We start from the raw sequence: 21,581 nt of genomic DNA on the forward strand, positions 1-21,581 counted from the left end.
TCAGTTTTAAAGATATTGCGGCTATTAATCCTTTTACCTTAGTTTATAACCGTAAAAAGCCAGTTACAATGCTTGTGTTTTTCATCCCTTCCATTGAATTGGCAAACGAAAACAAGAACTATTAAGTTTTAGTATTTATTATTTGTTGTTTTAAAAATCTGTGTTTCAGATTCTTTGTGCAGATTCCAAACTTTACAGTTGTAATAACTAAATATGCAAGACAACTTTAGTCTTCTGGGATAAACTATCCTAAAATAAAACAAAAAAATTAAAAGACAAGAATCTATAACCAAAAGAGGGTAGAGCATTAAAGCCACCATCTGGTGAGTTCAAGCCAAATAAAAATTATCTGCATTTTACCTAAACCATCTAGATATCTGTTTCATTTTGCCTATGAGAACTTGACCTAAACTAAACTACTATTCTATATCATTAAGTTGTCCAGGAAAATGAAAATGTAAATATATGTCAGACAAGCTCTACATCTGCTACAATTCAGTAATGATGATCTGCTCCATAGAGCTTCAGTATTGAGACAACTTCAGGACTGAGAAGATTTGGTTGACCTATAGGAAGAAAATAATGTTCTAGTCAGACATTCTCCCTGTTTACAAGTACTCATACTTGCCAGATTATCTGCCATTGTAGGAAAGATACAAAGTAAAATTTCTTTATGAAGCATCTCACTATAGCTCTAATTCCACTTTGCTGCAGGCAAATAACATACCTTGGATACAAAGTGATCATCACTGTTCATCTTTCAGTGTAATAGTTTAGAAATTATTTTCATACCTCTTTTTTTAATACATTGATTAATGCTAATTTTTCCCCTAAAATAGAAAATGTCTCATAAAGTATTATTTCAGAGTGATAAATAAAATTTAACTAGTTTAGATGCTCTCTTATAATTTGTTAACAGGAAACTTATTTCTCCTTTTAAAAGAGCATATAAGCTGAAATATATGAGATCTTTTAAAAGAAGTTTAGAAGTGACCATGGTGACATTTGTGTGTATCAACAGCTTCCTTTCAAACTGTGCTACAAACCATATTGTGCCAAACTTACATCTCTTTCAAAATAGAAAAGAATCAGGTTAAATGTGACTTTTTAAATTAACAGACTGGGGAAAAAAACTTGTAACAAATAAAACAAAGGTTTAATATATTTATTATGTAAACAAGTTACACATAAGAAGAAAATACTAAGAATACAATAGACAACACAAAGGACACTTTACAGGAAATAATATAATGTCAGTAAACAAATATAAATGTTTTATTTCACTAGTAAAAAAAAAAAAAAAAAGCACATTAAAAAGAACAGTGGAAGCCAGGCAAGGTGGCTCACGCCTGTAATCCCAGCACTTTGGGAGGCCGAGGTGGGTGGATCACGAGGTCAGGAGTTCAAGACCAGCCTGGCCAACATGGTGAAACCTGTCTCTACTAAAAATACAAAAATAGCTGAGTGTGGTGGCGGATGCCTGTAATCCCAGCTACTGGGAGGCTGAGGCAAGAGAAGCATTTGAAAATGGGAGACGAAGGATGCAGTGAGCTGAGACTGTGCCATTGCATTCCAGCCCGGATGACAGGGTGAGACAACATCTCAAAAACAAAACAATAAAAAAAGAATAGTGGAATACCATTTCACCCATCTTATCACTGATTTCTAAAAAATAAGAATGCCCAATGCTGACAATCAGTGTGGTGACAGGGTAAACTAATATAATATTTTTGAAAAATAATGTATTAAATATTCATACCTTTTAGTCCCCTAATTCCAGTGCTCAGTTTTTACCCAATGGGAATTTTAAAAGACTGTAGGTACAAGGTATTCATTGATACGTTATGGAATTTTAAAAGGCTGTAGGTACAAGATATTCATTGACGTGTTATTTATAATACTCAAAAAAATGAAAACAACCTAAATGTCCCAAAGCACATGATTAAGTACATTAATATACATTAATTGTGTTGGATATTATGCTGCATTTTAAATGATGTTTAGGCTGATGGATAATAATATGGGGAAATATTGTATAATGCTAAGTGAAAAGAACAAGATGCAAAATTATATACATTGTAAACCTACTGCTCTATGTAAAAACTCTATATGTACAGGAAAAAGACATGAAGATTTAAAAAATCTCCAGTATTTTCCCATTTCATTTAATAACCATTTTGATATTTTCAATGTCATGTTATTACTCAAAGCACTTTCAAATGTGTTGCCTTATTTGCCACATTTCTCTTTAAAACACACACACACATTGTGCTTTGAAAGACTTATAAAATATCCTAATGCCTAAGAAAAAAATATCCCAAATGAGAGCATTCGTTATCATTTTGTTTATAAGTGCAGGGAATCTTGTACATATGTGACTACGCAGTCGAAATATGTAGCAGTCCCAGTGAGGGCTCTCTCAGCATCCACACTCGTTCTGCCTCTAGCTCCTTTCGAAAACCACGGCTGCTTCCAGCACCTGTGAATATATTGCACTTATAAACTATTGGCAGCAGAGGGAATGTTATTAAATGTTTGTAATATCTAGGGAACAACCAAAACCAGTTTGTTTTTCTCTTAAATTATAGCATCAAAAAGGAGCCATTTATTCAAATACGTGTGTTCTGTTTCTAACAGAGAGCAAATTCTTAAGAGGGCAGAGATATGGTTTATTTTTATGATATATACATTACCTAGTTTACTGTTGGGTTTTATAAATAATATCCTTTGCCATATCAACCCTAGAGCAAGGGGAACTGACATTTCCGTTCTTTCAGAGAGAAATGCTGTATTTCTCTCCTCCTCTCCCTCCATTCCTCTTTGCAAACGTGGTCACTCCCATCTCCACCATTAAGAGTCTAAAATCCTAGTCAAGAACTAACTGGGGTGGTGCGATTCAGAGAGAGAAAGAGGGAGAGAGAGCGAGACGGGGGGCGGGGGGGGGGGAGAGAGAGAGAGAGAGAGAGAGAGAGAGAGAGAGAGAGAGAGAGAGAGAGAGACTTCAAGAGGTTGCACTTACACTTCAGCAGTTTTTCCAGAAACGAGGGAGGCATTAGTTCTTACTTTTGTGATGTCGACTTGTAGACTTAAATGCATCAAAGCTCCTCTTCTTCTTCTTCACGACGTGAGGGATGTGAAATATGCTGTAGAATATATATTCAGCGTGGTCCTTTGTTCTAGGCATGAGCTTTTCTTTTTCTAAAGTTTTTCGGTCTCCCTCAAGGAAAGGAAAGCAATATTTTCAGATTCTTTTAAAGGCATCTTCCAAAGCATTTTGAAAAAATACTTTCACAGCTCAACACTGATTATTTCAGTAAGAATCGAGTCCAATTTTTTCCCAATATGGCTGTATGCATTGCAGGCCCCCAAATTTGTGCTTCCATAGTCATCGTTAATCAAATAGGCAGAAACACTGTATTTAGGGAACCTGTGTTTTGTGGGCTAGCAGTGCATTCTGACTAATAAAGATCATGTTCATTTTGAAGTCATCGCTGTTACTCGTGTGCCTTAGAGTGGCGGGCTTCTGTCAGGGGTGGAGTTGGCTCCGGAGTGCCTGCAGCGCGGTGGGAAGCAGGTCTGAACGCCCCCGTCGTCAACCAGTTTTCAGGGGGTGCCGACACTTTCTCCCAAGAGGCTCGATGCACCGCCGTGCGTGGCTGGAAAGAGTGAACCAGACTGTGACAGGAAGAGAGAATTTATGTGATTGACAGGGAATAAGAGGGCACCAGACTCTGTTCCCGGGTCACCAGGGCTCTGGGATTTGCACGAGTTTACTACCACCATTAACAGCTACTTACGGAAGGTTGTTTACCGCCAGAGCGCCAAAAGCCGACTGCGAAGCCACTTTGGGACCCCAGCCACGCCCCCTCGCCCCTCTCACCCCTCCCTCCCGCCAAACTAATGAATTCGGGGCTGCCTACTTGCCGGACCCGCCCATTGGCTTCTATCCCAACCAATCAGAGCCTTGCAACAGTTTCACCTGGCTCCGGCTTCCCAAATAAACAAACAAACCGTCCCGCGGAGTTGGCAGCTCTGCACCCTGGCGCCGCCAGCACTGCTTGCGTTCCTCCCCCTCCCACCACCTCTCTTCTTCCAGCCTATGGAACCCCGACTGTGGCGCCCTCTCCTGGCCCAGACAGCCGGCCGCTTTCTCCTCCACCCCTCCAGGCCTTCTCCCGCCCCCTCATGCCTTCCTGGACTCCTGGTTAGAATCAGCTTGGCCAGAGAGCCCCGCCTCCTCCTTCCGGTCCTCCCTTGGCCCACAGGCCTGGAGATTCACCGGGAAGGTGTTGGCACAGCTGGAGGTGGCTCCGCCTCCCGGGCCCGCCGCCTCCTCCCTTGCACACCTCTACTGGTGGCCGCTCGCGCCCCTCCATTGCGCGGGTAGCAGGATCCGCAGCGGCCGCCGCGTGAGGCGGCAGTCACGTGTTGTTGTGCCGGCTGCCGCGCGCTCAGAGTGGAGTGGGCGTGGGCGCGGGCCGAGGCAGGAGGGGGCTGGAGCGGGCAGACGAGGGTAGACGGCCTCTTCCCCCAGCCCTCCCTTTCCCGAATTTCCCCTCCTCCTCGCTCACCTTAAAACCATCGTGCATCACCATGGCGAGTTGCTCCTTCACTCGCGACCAAGCGACAAGGAGACTGAGAGGTGCAGCAGCGGCAGCAGCGGCAGCTCTAGCAGCGGTGGCGACCACCCCGCTTCTTTCCTCGCGAACCCCGACCGCACTCATTGGGACCGGGTCGTCTTGTCCGGGAGCCATGTGGCCTTCCACGGCCACTGGCTCCCGGTCAGACTCCGAGTCCGAGGAGGACGACCTCCCCGTCGGGGAGGAAGTCTGCAAACGCGGCTACCTGCGGAAACAGAAGCATGGGCACAGGCGCTATTTCGTGCTCAAACTCGAGACTGCTGATGCCCCAGCTCGGTTGGAATACTACGAAAATGCCAGGAAGTTCCGGCACAGTGTCCGAGCCGCGGCGGCTGCAGCAGCGGCGGCCGCCTCTGGCGCCGCGATCCCCGCGCTCATTCCACCGCGGCGCGTGATCACCCTATACCAGTGCTTTTCCGTGAGCCAGCGAGCAGATGCAAGGTACCGACACCTCATTGCCCTTTTCACCCAGGACGAGTACTTCGCGATGGTGGCGGAGAACGAGTCGGAGCAGGAAAGCTGGTACTTGCTGCTCAGCCGCCTCATCCTCGAGAGCAAGCGCCGCCGCTGCGGCACGCTCGGCGCGCAGCCGGACGGAGAGCCGGGCGCGCTGGCGGCGGCAGCGGCGGCGGAGCCACCCTTCTATAAAGATGTGTGGCAGGTAATAGTCAAACCCAGGGGGCTGGGGCACAGAAAAGAGCTGAGCGGCGTGTTCCGGCTGTGTCTAACCGACGAGGAGGTCGTGTTTGTGAGACTGAACACCGAAGTGGCTAGCGTGGTTGTCCAGCTCCTGAGCATCCGTCGCTGTGGACACTCGGAGCAGTATTTCTTCTTGGAAGTAGGCAGGTCCACCGTCATCGGTCCAGGAGAGCTCTGGATGCAGGTCGATGACTGTGTGGTTGCCCAAAACATGCACGAGCTGTTTTTGGAGAAGATGAGAGCCCTATGTGCAGACGAATACAGAGCCCGCTGCCGCAGCTACAGCATCAGCATCGGCGCCCACCTGTTAACCCTGCTGTCCGCTAGGAGGCACCTGGGCTTGCTGCCGATAGAGCCGGGAGGCTGGCTCAGAAGGTCCCGCTTTGAGCAGTTTTGCCACCTCAGGGCCATCGGCGACGGGGAAGACGAGATGCTTTTCACCAGGCGCTTCATAACACCCAGCGAGCCTTTGCCCGACTCCAGGCGAGAAAGACTGCACCTACCCAGAGGGTGCAGGTCAAGGAGAGCGATTTCAGTGCCAGCCAGCTTTTTTCGCCACTTAGCACCCAGCCCAGCACGTCCCCCGCACCGTGCAAAAGCCCCGAACAATGCAGCTTGCCTGTCTTCTGAAGTGCCTGGATCTGGCTCTGGCAGCTCTGGGGAGGAACGCAATCCCCAGAGCAAAGAAGATCAGGAAGGAAGTGGAGGCGACTACATGCCCATGAACAACTGGGGGTCAGGAAATGGCCGGGGCTCCGGAGGTGGCCAGGGCTCGAGTGGCCAAGGCTCCAGTAGCCATAGCTCGGGAGGAAACCAGTGCTCAGGAGAGGGACAGGGATCCCGAGGTGGCCAGGGTTCTAGTGGTGGCCAGGGCTCAAGTGGCCAGGGCTCAGGAGGTAACCAGTGCTCTGGAGATGGCCAGGGCACCACAGGTGGGAACGGTTCAGGTGGTGGCCAGAGACCTGGAGGTGGGCATGGCTCAGGTGGTGGCCAGGGATCTGGAGATGGTTATGGCGCAGGTGGTGGCAAGAACTCTGGAGGGAGCAAAGGCGCAGGAAGTGGGAAAGGATCTGATGGCGATGATGAACGTGGAAAATCTCTGAAGAAAAGATCCTATTTTGGCAAATTAACTCAAAGCAAGCAAATGCCACCACCTCCACCACCTCCTCCTCCCCTCCCACCAGCTGGAGCAACTGGTGGAAAAGGGAAGTCTGGGGGAAGATTCCGACTTTATTTTTGTGCTGACAGAGGAGCCACAAAAGAACGCAAAGAAGTTAAAGATGCAGAGATCCCAGAAGGTGCAGCTTGTGGCCGCCACAGAGCCAGAGCTTTTGATGAAGATGAGGATGACCCGTACGTGCCAATGAGACCAGGGGTGGCTGCCCCTCTTGTCAGCTCCAGTGATTATATGCCAATGGCTCCTCAAAATATCTCTGCTTCAAAAAAGCGCCACTCTCGATCGCCTTTTGAAGATTCAAGAGGGTACATGATGATGTTTCCCAGAGTGAGCCCACCACCTGCTCCAAGTCCTGCACCTGATCCTAATAAAGGGGATGACTCAAAGGACAAGGACGGTGAGAGTGACTACATGTTCATGGCTCCTGGAGCCGGTGCAATTCCAAAAAACCCCAGAAATCCGCAGGGTGGCTCTTCCTCCAAAAGTTGGAGCTCCTACTTCTCTCTACCAAACCCTTTTCGGAGCTCACCTTTGGGACAGAGTGACCACAGTGAGTACGTACCAATGTTACCTGGAAAGTTCCTGGGGAGGGGCCTAGACAAAGAATTGTCCTATAACTGGGGCCCCAAAGATGTAGCTTCAAAGCCTTCAGGTGAGGGATCATTCTCAAAGCCTGGAAATGGGGGATCACTTTCAAAGCCTTCAGATGATGGGCCCCCAAAGGATAAGGCTCTGAGACTTAACAGACTTTCTTTTATTACACAAGAATATAAAATCAAGCCAAAACAACAAGAGCCCACACATGAGCAGAGAGAAGCTGACAGTTCTAGTGACTATGTCAACATTGACTTCACTAAAAGAGAGAGCAATACACCAGCTCCCTCTACTCAAGGACTATCAGATTCGTGGGGTATAATTGCCGACCCCAGACAGTCAGCCTTTCCTAATTATGTGAATGTTGAGTTTGGAGTGCCATTTCCAAATCCAGCAAATGACTTCTCAGATCTTTTAAGAGCTATACCACGTGCCAACCCCCTATCGCTGGACAGTGCTAGGTGGCCACTTCCTCCTCTTCCCCTCAGTGCTACAGGTAGCAATGCTAATGAGGAAGAGGGTGACTACATTGAAATAATTTTCAACTCAGCAGTGACACCAGCCTTGCCTTTTGCTGACAGTGCCATTCGCTATGATGCTGAAACAGGTCTAATCTATGTGGTCGACCCATTTTCTGAGTGCTGTATGGATATCTCTCTCTCCCCCAGCCGATGTTCAGAACCACCACCTGTAGCTAGGCTGCTGCAGGAGGAAGAGCAGGAGGGAAGACGCCCACAAAGCCGTTCTCAAAGTTTCTTTGCAGCAGCCAGAGCCGCTGTCTCGGCTTTTTCAACAGACAGCCTCGAAAGAGACCTTTCCCCATCCTATGTCCCGGCTGTTGCTTCAGCGGCAGCACCGACTTTAGCTGTCCGCCAACTTGTAGCTGCGGCCTCAACGCTCGCCGCGGCCCCGGGCATAGGCGCAGCAGCCGCCGCTGCTGGATTTGACTCCGCCTCTGTCCGCTGGTTTCAACCTGTTGCTAATGCAGCTGGTGCCGAAGAAGCCGTAAGGGGGGCCCAAGACAATGCCGGTGGCTCGAGCCCTGGAGCCCACAACCCATCTGCAAACCTTCCCAGAGGTGAGAACCGGGCTGGCGGGGCTGCCGCTGCAGCTGCCGCTCCCGAACCCCCACCTCGCAGTCGCCGGGTGCCGAGACCCCCGGAGACAGACGATTCTGACCACGACGACGACACTTACGTGAGAATGGATTTTGCCACACCTAACAACCAGTTCGACTCTCCCAAAAGAGGTCGGTAATTTTATAATTAATTTCCCTGAAGTGAATGGTTGTTGTTTAATGAATCGATGCGCTACAGTCTACAGTGCTAGGGATACTATTTCATTAATTGGTGCTATTCGACATAGAGGATAGAATTCAGTTTTAATTATTCACACAATGCCTTTTTGATCTTTGCAAACATTTAAGTTTTTATCTAATCAATTTCTTTATCTGGACAGAACTGATTATCCTTTAAACATTGGTTCTACTTTTTAAGAGTAGCTAAACCGCAGACCTACAGCATAAGGATACTTTTAAACAGCCTTCCTCATCATTTAAAGATAATGTAAAGCAGGATATCATAAATTGGGTTCCACCAACTAATTTTCAAATCAACAACTAAAAGCTGCTTTTCTGCAAATGCCCATATTTAAGTGTAGGGATTTAATAAGAGCACAGACTATTAAGCAGGAACAATCAACTATTTATGTTTGGGGAGCATAATTTTCTCCTTTGAAAGTTACTTTTTAAAGAGCAGTCATTGTTATGCTAGTTTGCTGTAGTGTACCAAGAAAGTTAAATCTCAGTTGTTAACGTGAATGTCTGGGAGGAACAAAACAGAAATAATCCCAAACAGCAAGTGATTAAAAGAAGACAGTATTTGGCTCTGGGATGTGTTTGTGTGTTGATTTTCTTTTTGTTTTTACACAGGATAAATTCCAGAAACCTTGAGTGTTCCTTTTCTCTGTCACTAATAATGACAGGCAAGTCACATTTGCTGTGCCTAATTTTCTTCTTTTGACCCCCTACCCTTCCAGAAGAGGGTGTGGTGACAACTTGATAATGGATATGAATATTATTTCAAAGGCTTAAAAAGCAGTTAAAACATTTAATTCATATATCTTATGGGAAATCAAGGAAAGCAAGATAAGCCTGGAGGAAGACCTGACTCCAGGGGCAGCTTACCCTGGAATGGTGGAAGTTTTTGAAGGGCTAATTTTCCAAAGGAAGAAGTCAGGAAGAGTAGAAACTGTCAGACTTGGAAACAAGACTTAGAGTAATTCTACTGTGTACAACATTGTGCAATGTTGTCATCAGTGTGTCTTGAGACATTTTCAAGAGATGATTGCGGAAGATGATGTCTCCATAGTCTCAACTGCCTTCCCTCTTTAGTAGAATATGTTTTTTTCCCAGTGAAGGAAGGGATGGACCCCAGCAGTTTTCATTCCAGTAGTCAGTTTAGTGAAGATTTTTGCTTTGCTTGCTTTGTGGAATGCTTTTGTGATTGGATCTCTGCCCACTGTGCTTGATCAGGCAGAACAAGTTGGGGACTGATCACAACAGTCACCTAACAAGCTCCCTATTTAGTGCAGGTGTAGCCCCCCCCACCTCCCCTTTCTCTCCCTGCTATAGAAAACTTGCCATACAAAAACTCACATTTGCTGCACGGACACATTAAAGAGTGATCATTAAAACAACAAAAGGATGCTTTGGCTTGCCAAAGGATTCAATTCAGACCTCTTTTAAACTGTGAGTCCCCTCCCCAACACGCACACACACACACACACACACACACACACGCACACTCACACGATCACCACTGCTACCATAATCAATTTAAAATATATAATTTCATTTCCGAGGCTTTAATCCACAATAAACTTTTCAAGAATAGATCTATTTAATTCTGTAGAATATACCTGAAAATTGATCTCAAGCTATTGTTTGAGCCTAACTGTTGAAGACACCATTTATAATTTTGATGTAGCCAATATATAGCTGCTTGTGTCCCTGTAGTACAAAAGGACCAGTTTTCATAGAGGTTTATCTATACTTTCAAATACCCTGATCTTTCTTAAAGCGAAGATGTAAAACAGTGAAATCTTATTGTTTCTTAAATAAATTCTGACTTCCCAAGGATTATCTAGTTGCAATGATCATTATTTTAGCATAAATTACTGATTTATGACTTTGTAGCTATTTTGGAGATTTAACATTCTGTAAATGCACTGTTTATTGAGGAAATTGCTAGCTTTATTGATAGACTACAGCAAGGAAGCTCTATCTCACAGGGAGTCAGGCGCTTAAGCTGAAATAAGAAAACCAACGTGGAAGCACTTTAGAATGTTAAAGCACTTTACATATGTAAGATATTTTTAGTGTCATTGGATTAATACTAAAGTGAAATTTCAACAGTTTAAACTGATTTAGTTTCTTGCAAAATAACTGGTCTTGAGAGTGATTCCTGCACATAATTTGCTGAAATACAAGAAAGGAATGGTGGGGGCTGGGGGGAGGTGGTGGTGGTGAAACAACCCATTTTAGGAAATGACTTTGGTTGGCATTTTAATGTAAAATGTATGGTAGAATGTTGTCTGTGAAGTGTTAAGAACAAGCTGAATGATTCTGACCCTTTTTTTTAATTATAAAGCTGCAGAATAATTTTCACCCATTTCTCATCTCTCCTTATCTTCCTATCTAACATTAAAACAAAAAAATCATGTTAGTAAACAAAAGCATAACGCTTTGACAGAGGAAAAAAATACCATCTTTATTAGAAGTTATGTATTTCAAAAAGCCATTTTAATTGATAGGAAGTGCTTAGAACAGTGCCTGGCACATAGTGAGTGCTATACATGAATTATTTTACAGCTATTACCATTGTTATTGTTGCTACTGTTATTATTACATTTAGAAACACAAACCTAAATTAAAATTCTCCCTCCGAAAATCTCACTTTTCAGTTAGTCTTTACTTGCATTTAAAATACTTTACATTGTTGTTTATAGATTACCATTTAAGTGAAGTGAGATTATAAATCTGTGAGACAACTTTTCTCATGTAACACAAAATTAATATATGATCTCATTTACCTAGTCACATTGCATATAAGTAAGTACTTTAAGGGAATTTACTCAAGTTGATTAAAAGAAAGACACAGAAGTATAACCTTAAACATGACTTTATTAATACATGAAATAATTTTTAATCATTTATTGAAGATGAAGTCTTCACATTTTAAACACACAGGTTCACAGGTTCAGCTTGACTGTTAACATATGTATGACTATTTGCTTCTTTTTCTACCTTACCTGATGTAGAATTCGTAGTTCAAAATGACTTGAGGTGAAAATTTTCCTGTTTTTTATTCACGAGATAGGAGGATATAAAAGGCAGCTTTAGGAGGGATGAAAGAATCAGTCAGCTAAGTTAGTAATATTATGATAGCACTTGGTATTAAAAAGCAAAAAAAAAAATCTGTGGTAATTAATTTTTGCAGTGTTAGACACTTTTATCACCATCAAGGAATCTTATGTTTCTTTTGAGTGTACTACTGCCAGACTTGTCGCTATCAGTTGTAGGCACTAGGAACACATTGTTTTTATTGTATTGCACTTATTTATTATAATTGATTAGAATAAGATTTCCATATGGCAGAAATTTCCCAGCTATCATTGGCGGATTATTTTAGGTGACATTCAATCCCTCAAAATTGGACAGTGTTTGGACTAATGAGGTATTTGACCTATAACAATTAAAGAGGACCTCACTTAATTAAAGTTAACTAAAGTTGTTCACAATCATTATTCATTTGCATTCATTGTATTTTAAGAGTGATGCTTTCAGGGTAAAAATTTCAACTACCAGCAATATACCTACTTTAAACAAGGACCACAACTTTAATTAAGCACACCAGAATATCACACATGTATAAAAATTCAAACAAGATCTCTTACTTTCTTTTCCTGTCCCTAATCCCCTGTTTTGGGAACAAACTCAGGCTTCTCAGAGTGACAAAAAAAATTTCCTGTGGGAATAGATGTGGCTGACCAGCATAGGGAGACCTAAGGAATAGTTTATGTGATTTAAAAGGGTCTATTGTTAAATTGTTAAAATGTAACAAATTGTTGATTGAGGAAATGCTTTCCAGTTGCAGATTGCCTTATAGTTTGCAAAGCACATTCACATTCATTATTTTACTGATGGACGGTAAGTATTGGAAATGAAGCCCATGTTGAGAACTTTCCTGTGATCAAAAAGGTAAGTGGCAGAGCTGAAAATCTAACTCATACATCTGATTTCAAGTCCAGTGCTCTACCCAACATGAAATCTCTCTTTAATCAGGTGTTTAGTCTGTTATTTTACCATTGGTAACAAAGTATTACATGGGTAATGATTAGGAATAAATTACAAGTTTGCTTTCATTTGATAGTAGCAAATTTCGTTGTAAGTAATTCATTCAGAGCATTATATCTAGGGACTATCTGCCAGGACTTGGGTAATTTTATTACATTGAACTGTTTGCCCTGGTTCTTAGAATAAAAGAATTTGACCTGTGCTTGAATTGAATCTTTACACCTGCTCTGGGGAGGAGTTGGTTAATCTTTATTACCCAAACACAAATAGTGTGTGTATCTATTTAGATCTCACAGAAACATTGAAAGGAAAGAAAGGAGTTGAGGGTACATTCAGTAAATTTCCATTAATGGTCATTTCTTTAACTGAAGTTAGATTTGTTTGATTTTCCTAATAACCCATTGACATTTTAGAGTTATAGGAAAAAGTGTTTTCATTTAATTTCTTCCCTCATTCTAAAATTTGATATTCTAACTAAACCAGCACAGTAGGCAAAACAGGATAAAGTAAGACAGGTGAAGAATAAGCGGTGTAGCAATAGATGTTCTTCATTTGTTTAAAAAGTAAACTTGCTTTTGGCAGTTAGGGAGTAGATTTTAGAAGCCTTGAAAATCAAACTCTCTCCTTGGGACATAAAAATCCCTGTTTAAAATTAAGTTCATTTTGATTTAGCACCATTTTTAAGACTTTAAGAGTATGTAAAAATAGCCCAGACATTTTATTGGCAGTATTGGAAAATAGCTTTTTAAAAATGCTTAATTAAAACCTCCAGTGTATTTTGTCTAAGAGGTGCTGCCAGACTCTTAGATAGTGAGGATCATTTACTAGAAAACACTGCTTGGTCCTGAGGGAAAAATGAGAAATTTAAAACACTACTTTTTAAAATAATGAAATAAATACATCACAATGCACCGAGTTTTTGCCACAATCACTGGATTGCTGATGTTAAAGCTATTGATAAAATTGCCAAGAAAAGTGTGCTTGCCATATGAACTTAAAGTATATTCTCTAGCAATTCTGCATTGATTATTGGTAATGTAGCTACAGGTCTCACATTTCCATCGTATTTTGGAAAGCTAGGCTCAACACTTGAGGAATAGGAATGTTTAAAGATTTTTCTAGTGTAAATGTATATACTATTTTAGGTTTGCATTTTTTTAGAGGGTACCTTTCAACTCCTGGCTGAGGAATTAATTCCTTTTAGAATGGAAAACATGTACTTAAATACTTACAAGTAAAATGAAAAAGTTACTGCTATTTTCCCTTAGATTCCTGATACTTCTTTCTTACTGGTTAGGGTTGCATTGGTTGTGTTCTGTGAGTCTTACCCTCATGTGCCCTTTGTCAAACCTGTGCCCTTAAATTCAGGCAAACATCCCCTTTTCTGATCTCTTTCTGGCTGAAAAGGAGAGGGCCACTGTGGGAGCCCTGCAGGGCCCACAGAGGACTTAGTTCACCAGATACTGATCACTCCCAGTACACGGGCTTAGCTTGCAGAAGCAGCCTTCCTCATAGGGATCCAAAGCTGTGCTTCCTTTCCTACTCTCACTTGGTGCAGAAGCAGCTGGGCTGGTGTTTAAAGCTATTTTCATGGTTGGATGGATCACAATATGTATGATGCTAGCCAGACCTTCTGGATTTACCAAATATCCAATTCTCTATAAATTGTAGTCACTTTAGCTAGTTTTGACAATTCATATAATTTTTCTCTCTACAATTAATAATTTCCTACTTATAGACTTGAAACTTAGAATATCAGGGAAGTTTCTATCTCAAAACTCATTTTGAAAATGGCTCACATTGTACCCATGGTGCCCTGGAAAGGCTGACCAACAAATGTGATTTTCACTCTTGTTTTTTAAAGTGTTGTGCCTCCAGTCTTGAAAGTGTACCAACCTTGTCCTCACACTCAGAGTCCTATGCCCCCAGCCCACCCCATGATGAAGTCCTTATTATGGCTGCAGCTCTTATCATAGTTTCCCTTCTACTGTCACCGTACCTCCAACTATTCCAGCTGCTTGAGTTTCAGGGACACAATTCCTATTGCCATGGCTGGAAGACATATATTCCTAGACTCTCAAGTTGAAATTGCACATACATCTTCCCTCAGAAATGATGACTGGGTAAGGTCAAAATAGTTCTCTGTTAGTTCAGGAGCTGCATAGGTTAAATATAAGCATATCTAGACAAAGCTATGAACCTATCCACCATTTATTTGTGACATTGTTTCTATAAGATAATTTATCCTGAGTTTCAACTAAACAATGACCTTGGAATATGTCTATTTTGTAAATAGGAAACTGCCTATATTAGAATTATATTAACTTGCATTCTTTAAGTTGGCAGTAACTAGGCAGCAGAGTGAAGTGGCCCATGTGTGTGTTGGGAGGTAGTATAGAAGCTGACCTAGCATGAAATCCTGTAGCTGATCTCCATAAAGTTTGTATCCAGATACTCCAGACTGGAATGCACATGCCTAAGTGGTCCAGGGCCTGCTAACAAAGGGCAGGTGTAAAACAATTGGGCTGACCTTTGAGGAGATGGAGGTTTACAAGGGTCACACATTTCCCTTATAGATTCTTTTGAATATTCTGTCCCAAAACTATTGCCACTGTGGGAACAGCAGTATTTTATCATCTGATCTATGAAGGAGATAATAGTCTGGTATGTTGTAAAGACTCGTAGCAATAATTGCTAGTTTTTAGCCTTGAGGAATAGCACTTAATTTTATCAAGTCCTAGAGAATCATCCTACTCTACAATCACAGGGCACAGAAAAGTATGATGATCCATTCTTACTGAGAAAAAAAAAAACCTACATATACTCCAGAGACACTGCTAAGCTAAATAATGTAATTGCATTATTATACATTCATCTTTGGCATGTATGCGTCAGTTTATCTGTATTTGCTTCCTTTCTTTTTTTTTCCTTTTGCTTTACTTGGTTGCCCCTGCTTATGTAAGCTCCAGTTGATTGCAGGTGTAGCATGTTGTCTAATGAACAGAGTGAGGAATTTGCAAAAAATCTTGAAAAACATTTTTGAGCTCTAGGAAAACTGGAGTTGAAAAGATAACTAAGATAATAAGATTTCAGAAGGGGAAAGAGCATGAGAGAATAACATGTTGCTATAGGTTCACCTTTCTCTGAGCAGAGGAAATATTGCTGTTTCAGACTTCAAACTGTAATAGAGGCATGTTTACGATTCGTATAAAGAGGTCTGAGATACCCTGGAGGAACTGCCTTCTTGGCTCACCCTATGAATTTCCAGGGATATTGAAGTCATCTGTGCTTTATTAGCATATTAAAGATTAACGTTCGAGTTTATATCATTATATAAATTAAAACAGAAAAGTTTACTTCATTTGTTTTTGAGAACAAAAGTTCCCTGCCAGATTTTGGTAGGAGGAGTAGGAAAATATTTTGACTTATCAGAGTCCATTGAGGTTTTCTATCTTACGGAGAAAAATTGCTTGAAGAGTATACCACCCATTAAAAGGAGTGGAATTAACTTGTTGTTTAAAAGACCTTTGATTAATTGAAAAATAAGAATATACAATAAGGTGTTTATAACCTGTCATTATCAAATGGGAACAATACATCTCAAACAGACCACATTATTACAAGCATCGCCATTTACCTTTCTGATGGGGATATCACATAAAAATGAATGGGAGACAAATCTAAGGTATGACTGTTAGCACTTTAATATTCATTTTGCAGACTTTTCACAACTAAGTTTTAATCTCGAATTGCTTTCCTTTGCCACCCAGCAAGGTTCTGAGTTGCTTCCTTACGCTGTTCTTTGGAATGTGCTCTGGGAATGTAAACTCATTTTAATATTGGCCTAAGTAAAACAGGATTATAAAAGCAAATCTGTGTCTCAAGTTCCCATAATGCATTTCAAAAGCAAGTTAAATTATTTTGGGATTATCCTGTTTTGGATACCGTTATTCCTTTCCACTAGCATAGTTAATCAAGAATTGACTAATATATTTGTGAAGTAAACATGAAAATACACAACTATTTGTCACTTTTTATTAATTTATCAAGCATTCACTTAATGCTGGTGTAGGTGTTATAGGAAAGCAATGGCAATGTGATTCAAATTTTAGTAGAGTCTCTGTCATTTAAAAAAAGGAAAGAAGAAAGGAAAACAACTCCAATAACAACAAATGTTCCTAATCTTAGTATAATGCCAATAGGGTAGTTATATGGAGCTTAATTTGAAAGTTTTGGGAAAAATATATATGACATCCAGTGTATCATATAAGACAGCAAGAAGTCCCTTTTAAAGCACATGTAATGTGCCTCATATAGACATATGAAGATATTTTTGTATTAAAACCAAATAGTAAACTAAACTAGGTGAAATACCTTTCTAACTTTAAATATCTTTTAAAATGTAGCTGATATCTGATAACATTCTGTAATACTGGTCTGGCCTAATTTTGCAGCAAGTAACAGTTACTAATATGCACTCTCACAGTTAACTGTGGTTGTCACATACTCCTTTCTTCCTGTGTACAACTAGATACATAAAATGTAAAATTTCCTAAACCCACTGTTGACAGGAAAGCTTAATATCTTTACTAATCTAGGATTTTTTTTTTTTGAGACAGGATTTTACTCTGTCACCCTAGCTAGAGTGCAGTGGCGCAACAGGGTTTTACCATGTTGCCCATGCTGTTCTTGAACTCCTGGCCTCAACGGATCCACCTGCCTTGGCCTCCCAAAGTGCTGGGATTATAGGCATGAGCCATCATGCCTGGCATTTTTTTTAACCCTTTAATCTGTAGGAACAAACCTATACATTGAATCTTAATGAATAGACACAAGTAGTAAGAGGGGAATGTACTTTTCCCACTCAGTGCTTTATCCAGCTGCAAATATGTTACATTTTTAAAGCCCTTGAACCCAGGAGATTGAGTGGGGCTGCAGTGAACCATGATCATGCCATGACACTTCAGCCTGGGTAAGAAGTCAGGAAAATGAGACCTCATTTCTAAAAAAAAAAAATTGTAAAACCTTTGATGAGAAAATTAATACTTAAAATGTGTATTTCCAGTTTAATACACAAAGCCTACTCTGGAAGATGTTTTCCATGGATTCTTTTAGGATGTCTCAAATAAAATAGAATACTTGGTACTTTGAGGTGACCTGATCTTAAGGTAACGCTGGCATCCCATAATCAATTTTCTGATCATTTATCCTTATCCCTTCTCTGGTCCAGCACCTTCTTTGTATCTGATCCACACCTCCTGCCACACTTCCCATTATGCACCCTCTCAAAAGCAGAAAGCCAAGAGAATAATGCTGGAACTTTTTTCTTTTATTAAACAGATGGGAATTTCAAGTCTCCTTGGCAGGTATGACTTTATTCTATTAGAAGAAATTCAATGATTGAGTCTAGAGACCATCACCAAGGCTGTACTTAAATCCTATGACTTGTGCTACATAACCTGGTGAAGGCATAGTCAAACATAGAAGAAGAAGAAAAAATCTGTTTCTCTGCACAATGCCTGGCTCACTTGTGGGCTCCACTGGAAGAAAGTAGAACAGTGTACACACGTGTAAAGATGCTGTCCACCAGAAATGTCGGAGTGGCAGCCTGGGGGCAAAAGGAATAACTGCCCTTATGTCCTTGACCAGCTGATATTCCTCACAGGCAGCCAGCAGAGTTGATTAACCCTGTCAATGCCCAGGCAGTCTCCTCTATATAGCTCTCAAAAACTTCTAGTTAGATTTTGTTTTTGTTGTGTTGTTTTGTTTTAAACCAGGGTGGGGGTGAAAGCTCTCCACATTAATTCTTCAAGTAACTTTTGTTTTATCGTCTTTTTTCTAGAGTGATTATATTGCCACAAAAACACATTTTAGAAGAAACGTGATGCTTATGGAATTTTATCTTCATCTACTCCAGATCTGCCTACAGGAAATAAAATTCAGAGCCTTCTGAGTAGAAAGCAATCTAAATTTCTACAAGCCTACAAGTGGACTCTGGCAATTGAATGATCCTGTTCATGCAGATCATTCATCCTGCTGCTTATGGATCCAGTGATTTCTAATTAACAAATTTACACTGTGCTTTGGTTTTGTTTTCTGATATTCTCCCTGATCTTTCCCTTTGAACGGAAACAGATACTATAGAAATGAGCATCTTATAGCTCTTTCCCTCTTTTAAAAATGTTAATTACAATATGTATAAATGCGGTCAATGCCAATTTTAATGATGTAAAACATTTAGATTCAATTTTGAAGTTGAAAAACCTTTAAACTAGGACGCATAAAGAAAAAAAGCTGTCAATGGGAAGGTAGGTATGATCTGGAATCTTTTTTCTGAGTACACACACAAAACATTTCTTGATCAATGAATTAAATGTCAACTGAACTGATATCTTGATGGGACATTACCAATATTTTAAAGGCAGGACTAAAGGGCAGATTATTTCAGGTATTGCTCATTAGCAAAACTAACATTCTGCTCATGTTAAATGTCAATGAAACTTATATCTTGATTGAGCATTTCCAACAATTTAAAGGCAGAACTGAGAAATGGTTTATCTATTTGTTCACATACAACACTATGATCTTCTGCCTGCAAATCGATTATTTTCAAACCTATTATTTTTAATTTATTGTGAAACCTACATTTACCTCCTAAAAGAAGCAAGGCTCTTCAAAAGTCTCGTCCCATGGCCCCTCTCTGCTTCTCCAGCCCTCTCTCCACTTTCAACCTCTGTTTTTCTCCTTTTTCTGGCCCTCTCCCCAATGCACACTCTCCCTCCTATGCCCAGGGCTACTATGAAGAGATCAGTTTCCCATATTCAATAAATTAGTGTTTACTTATCAATTAATAGTCTGATGAAAACTTAAGCCAAAAGGAACCTCTTATAAGGCTTTGTTTCCTTCTGGATATTGAGCCAATGTAAGATGTACCAAATTAAAAAAAAAAAACAATCAGAGCAAGCTCTTCCCCCCCCCCCCCTCCTATTTTGGCTTGCCTCTGATTGAAACTGAATTAAGATTTTAGGAGCCTAGACCTTTGAGTACATGACACTAATAAGGTGGTGACCACAGAGGTCTTGAATAGGTACAAAGGTCTTGAAGCTTGCTTAGAGCTTTGTTCCGTGGTGGCACACAGATCTTGGCTTGCTGTACCATCACTGGCAAACCTCATCATATCACAGATGGGTGTGAGTGTTTGAGTGTCTGTGTGTGAGCACTAGTTGTGTGTGTGCATATTTGTGTGTATGCACACCTTTGTGTACCTGTGTACATGTGATTGTAGATGTCCCTCTTGTGTGTAACTGTGTTAAAAAGAAACTTGCTTCGCATTTAATGTGCAACTTTGAAGTAGTGTAATATTTAACTGAAGTTTTTCACCACTTGGTTTTGATGTCTTTGAAAGTGTACTTCTATCTTCAAGCAAGCTTATAGTACATGTTGCTAAACTAACTTCTCCAAACAACCGAGTTGACTTCTATTTTTCCTTGCCTACCAACAAAAGGGATGGGGGCCTCTTCTTTCCCCTTGTAAATGATGCTGAGGAGAGGATGTGGCTACAGGATCAGGCATTGTTACAGTTACTAGTCACTGCTAGGACATCAACTTCATCAGTTCCTTCAGACCCTTCTCTTTTTTCAACCTAATCAAATAACGGAGTGTGGCTTTTGTTCATTGTGATAAAAACGCGCTCTTTAGGCAGCCTTTTTTCAAGCCTTCTGTCACCATTTTATTTTCAAGTAAGTTAAGTAATAATTGTTCAGAATTGTGGGAAGAAAGATTACTTGGGGGAAAATGCTATATCACTTTATTTGCATATTAGGTTCAGAAGCTGCCAGCAGACAGGGTACAGAGGGTATATAGCACAGATGTAACAGTTGCTGAATAAATGAATGAGAAGCCTCATACATAACAGTACACATTATACAAGTAGTAACAGGTACAGATAGTCACAAGTACTGCATAACAAGCAATCTTTTTCACATTATTTCTTAGTTTACAGACAATTAATTTATTCAGTATTGTACTGGAAGAATCATTATGGAATATGTGTACCAACATATCACTTACCTTCCAGCTATCAGTTCATGCTGCTGTTAAGAAAAAACGATGATGGAATGATTTTTTTTGTGTGACCTCTGCATTTAATTCGGTATCAGGTGTAATCACTTAGTTGTTAAAAAGTGACACTTTACAGTTCCAGCAGCTAATTACATTTGCCATTTCTGCTTCACAGATCTGCTTTGAGTTGCTTTGGCTTTGTCTTCCTTTGTAAATATTCTTGTACTTTCTTTTCTTTGTAAACATCTCGTTTGCAGTTTTGGGAGACAACTTTGCAACTCTGTATAGTGTTTATATATATATGTATATCTATATATATCTGACTTGCCTTTCCATAGAGCTACTCGCAATAAATGTGTTCATGTAAGTTATTTCTGTGGAGATTAATTTTTTTCTTAAGAGTATTGTCTCTACTCCATTATAAATATATTTTCCTGCTTTGTAGTAGGATTGACTGCATTTTTTAGAATGAAACAAATGGGGTATTTTAAGGGTTGGGTTACAATAGAGTGAATAAAGTCAACTCTTGATTCTTCAAATGTGGTGGTGATACTAGTGTAGAACAATTTATAAAATGCCTTACCTAAATTTTCATGCGGACCATGGATAATGAGTGAATCCTATACTGAAGCAACTACTCAAGGAAGTTGAGGTGATCATTTACTTTTTTTTTCTGTCTCCTTCCCTTGCCACTTACTCTTGCCCTTTAAATGACTCTCTTTTCATTTTCTTTTTAACCACTAGGAAAGCAACTGTGAGTACATATAAAATACACTTATGACAGACAAGAAAGTATGCTTGCATTGATGGAATATAGAAGGATAGATGAATTGAATATCAATAATTTATTAGTAAATTATAATGCCTGCCTTATTGGAAACCAAAAGTTTAAAAGAACTCTAGAAAAATAATTGCCCCCACCCGCCAATTCTTTCTTCACCAAATCACCCTTGCCACGCAGAAGGCAATAAGAATTGATAAGACTTAGAGACCGTACCTATGCAACAATCCTGCAAGATCTGTACATGTACCCCAGAACTTAAAATACAATTAA

General features: G+C 40.7%; 1 protein-coding gene and 1 long non-coding RNA gene across 2 annotated transcripts; one reads left to right on the forward strand and one right to left on the reverse strand.

Moving 5' to 3' along the window:
* Positions 1 to 2,006: 2,006 nt before the first annotated feature.
* Positions 2,007 to 4,398, reverse strand: LOC105716929 (uncharacterized). Its single transcript, XR_001107392.2, has 3 exons — positions 4,347 to 4,398; positions 3,064 to 3,675; positions 2,007 to 2,479 (listed from the first exon to the last, which is right to left on the reverse strand). It is a non-coding gene; the product is annotated as an uncharacterized LOC105716929 (long non-coding RNA).
* Positions 4,375 to 20,898, forward strand: IRS4 (insulin receptor substrate 4). Its single transcript, XM_064384786.1, has 2 exons — positions 4,375 to 8,359; positions 18,309 to 20,898. Exons 1-2 carry the CDS (start codon positions 4,594 to 4,596, stop codon positions 18,311 to 18,313), a joined length of 3,771 nt encoding a protein of 1,256 aa, XP_064240856.1. The 5' UTR covers positions 4,375 to 4,593; the 3' UTR covers positions 18,314 to 20,898.
* Positions 20,899 to 21,581: the final 683 nt, after the last annotated feature.

Source organism: Aotus nancymaae, unplaced genomic scaffold (genome assembly GCF_030222135.1).
Source record: "Aotus nancymaae isolate 86718 unplaced genomic scaffold, 86718_ANA_hifiasm-v0.15.2.pri h1tg000004l, whole genome shotgun sequence".
Classification (NCBI taxonomy): domain Eukaryota; kingdom Metazoa; phylum Chordata; class Mammalia; order Primates; family Aotidae; genus Aotus; species Aotus nancymaae.

Excerpts from the sequence above, each read along its gene's own strand:
- IRS4 (XM_064384786.1), top strand. The coding sequence starts at position 4,594 with ATGGCGAGTTGCTCCTTCACTCGCGACCAAGCGACAAGGAGACTGAGA.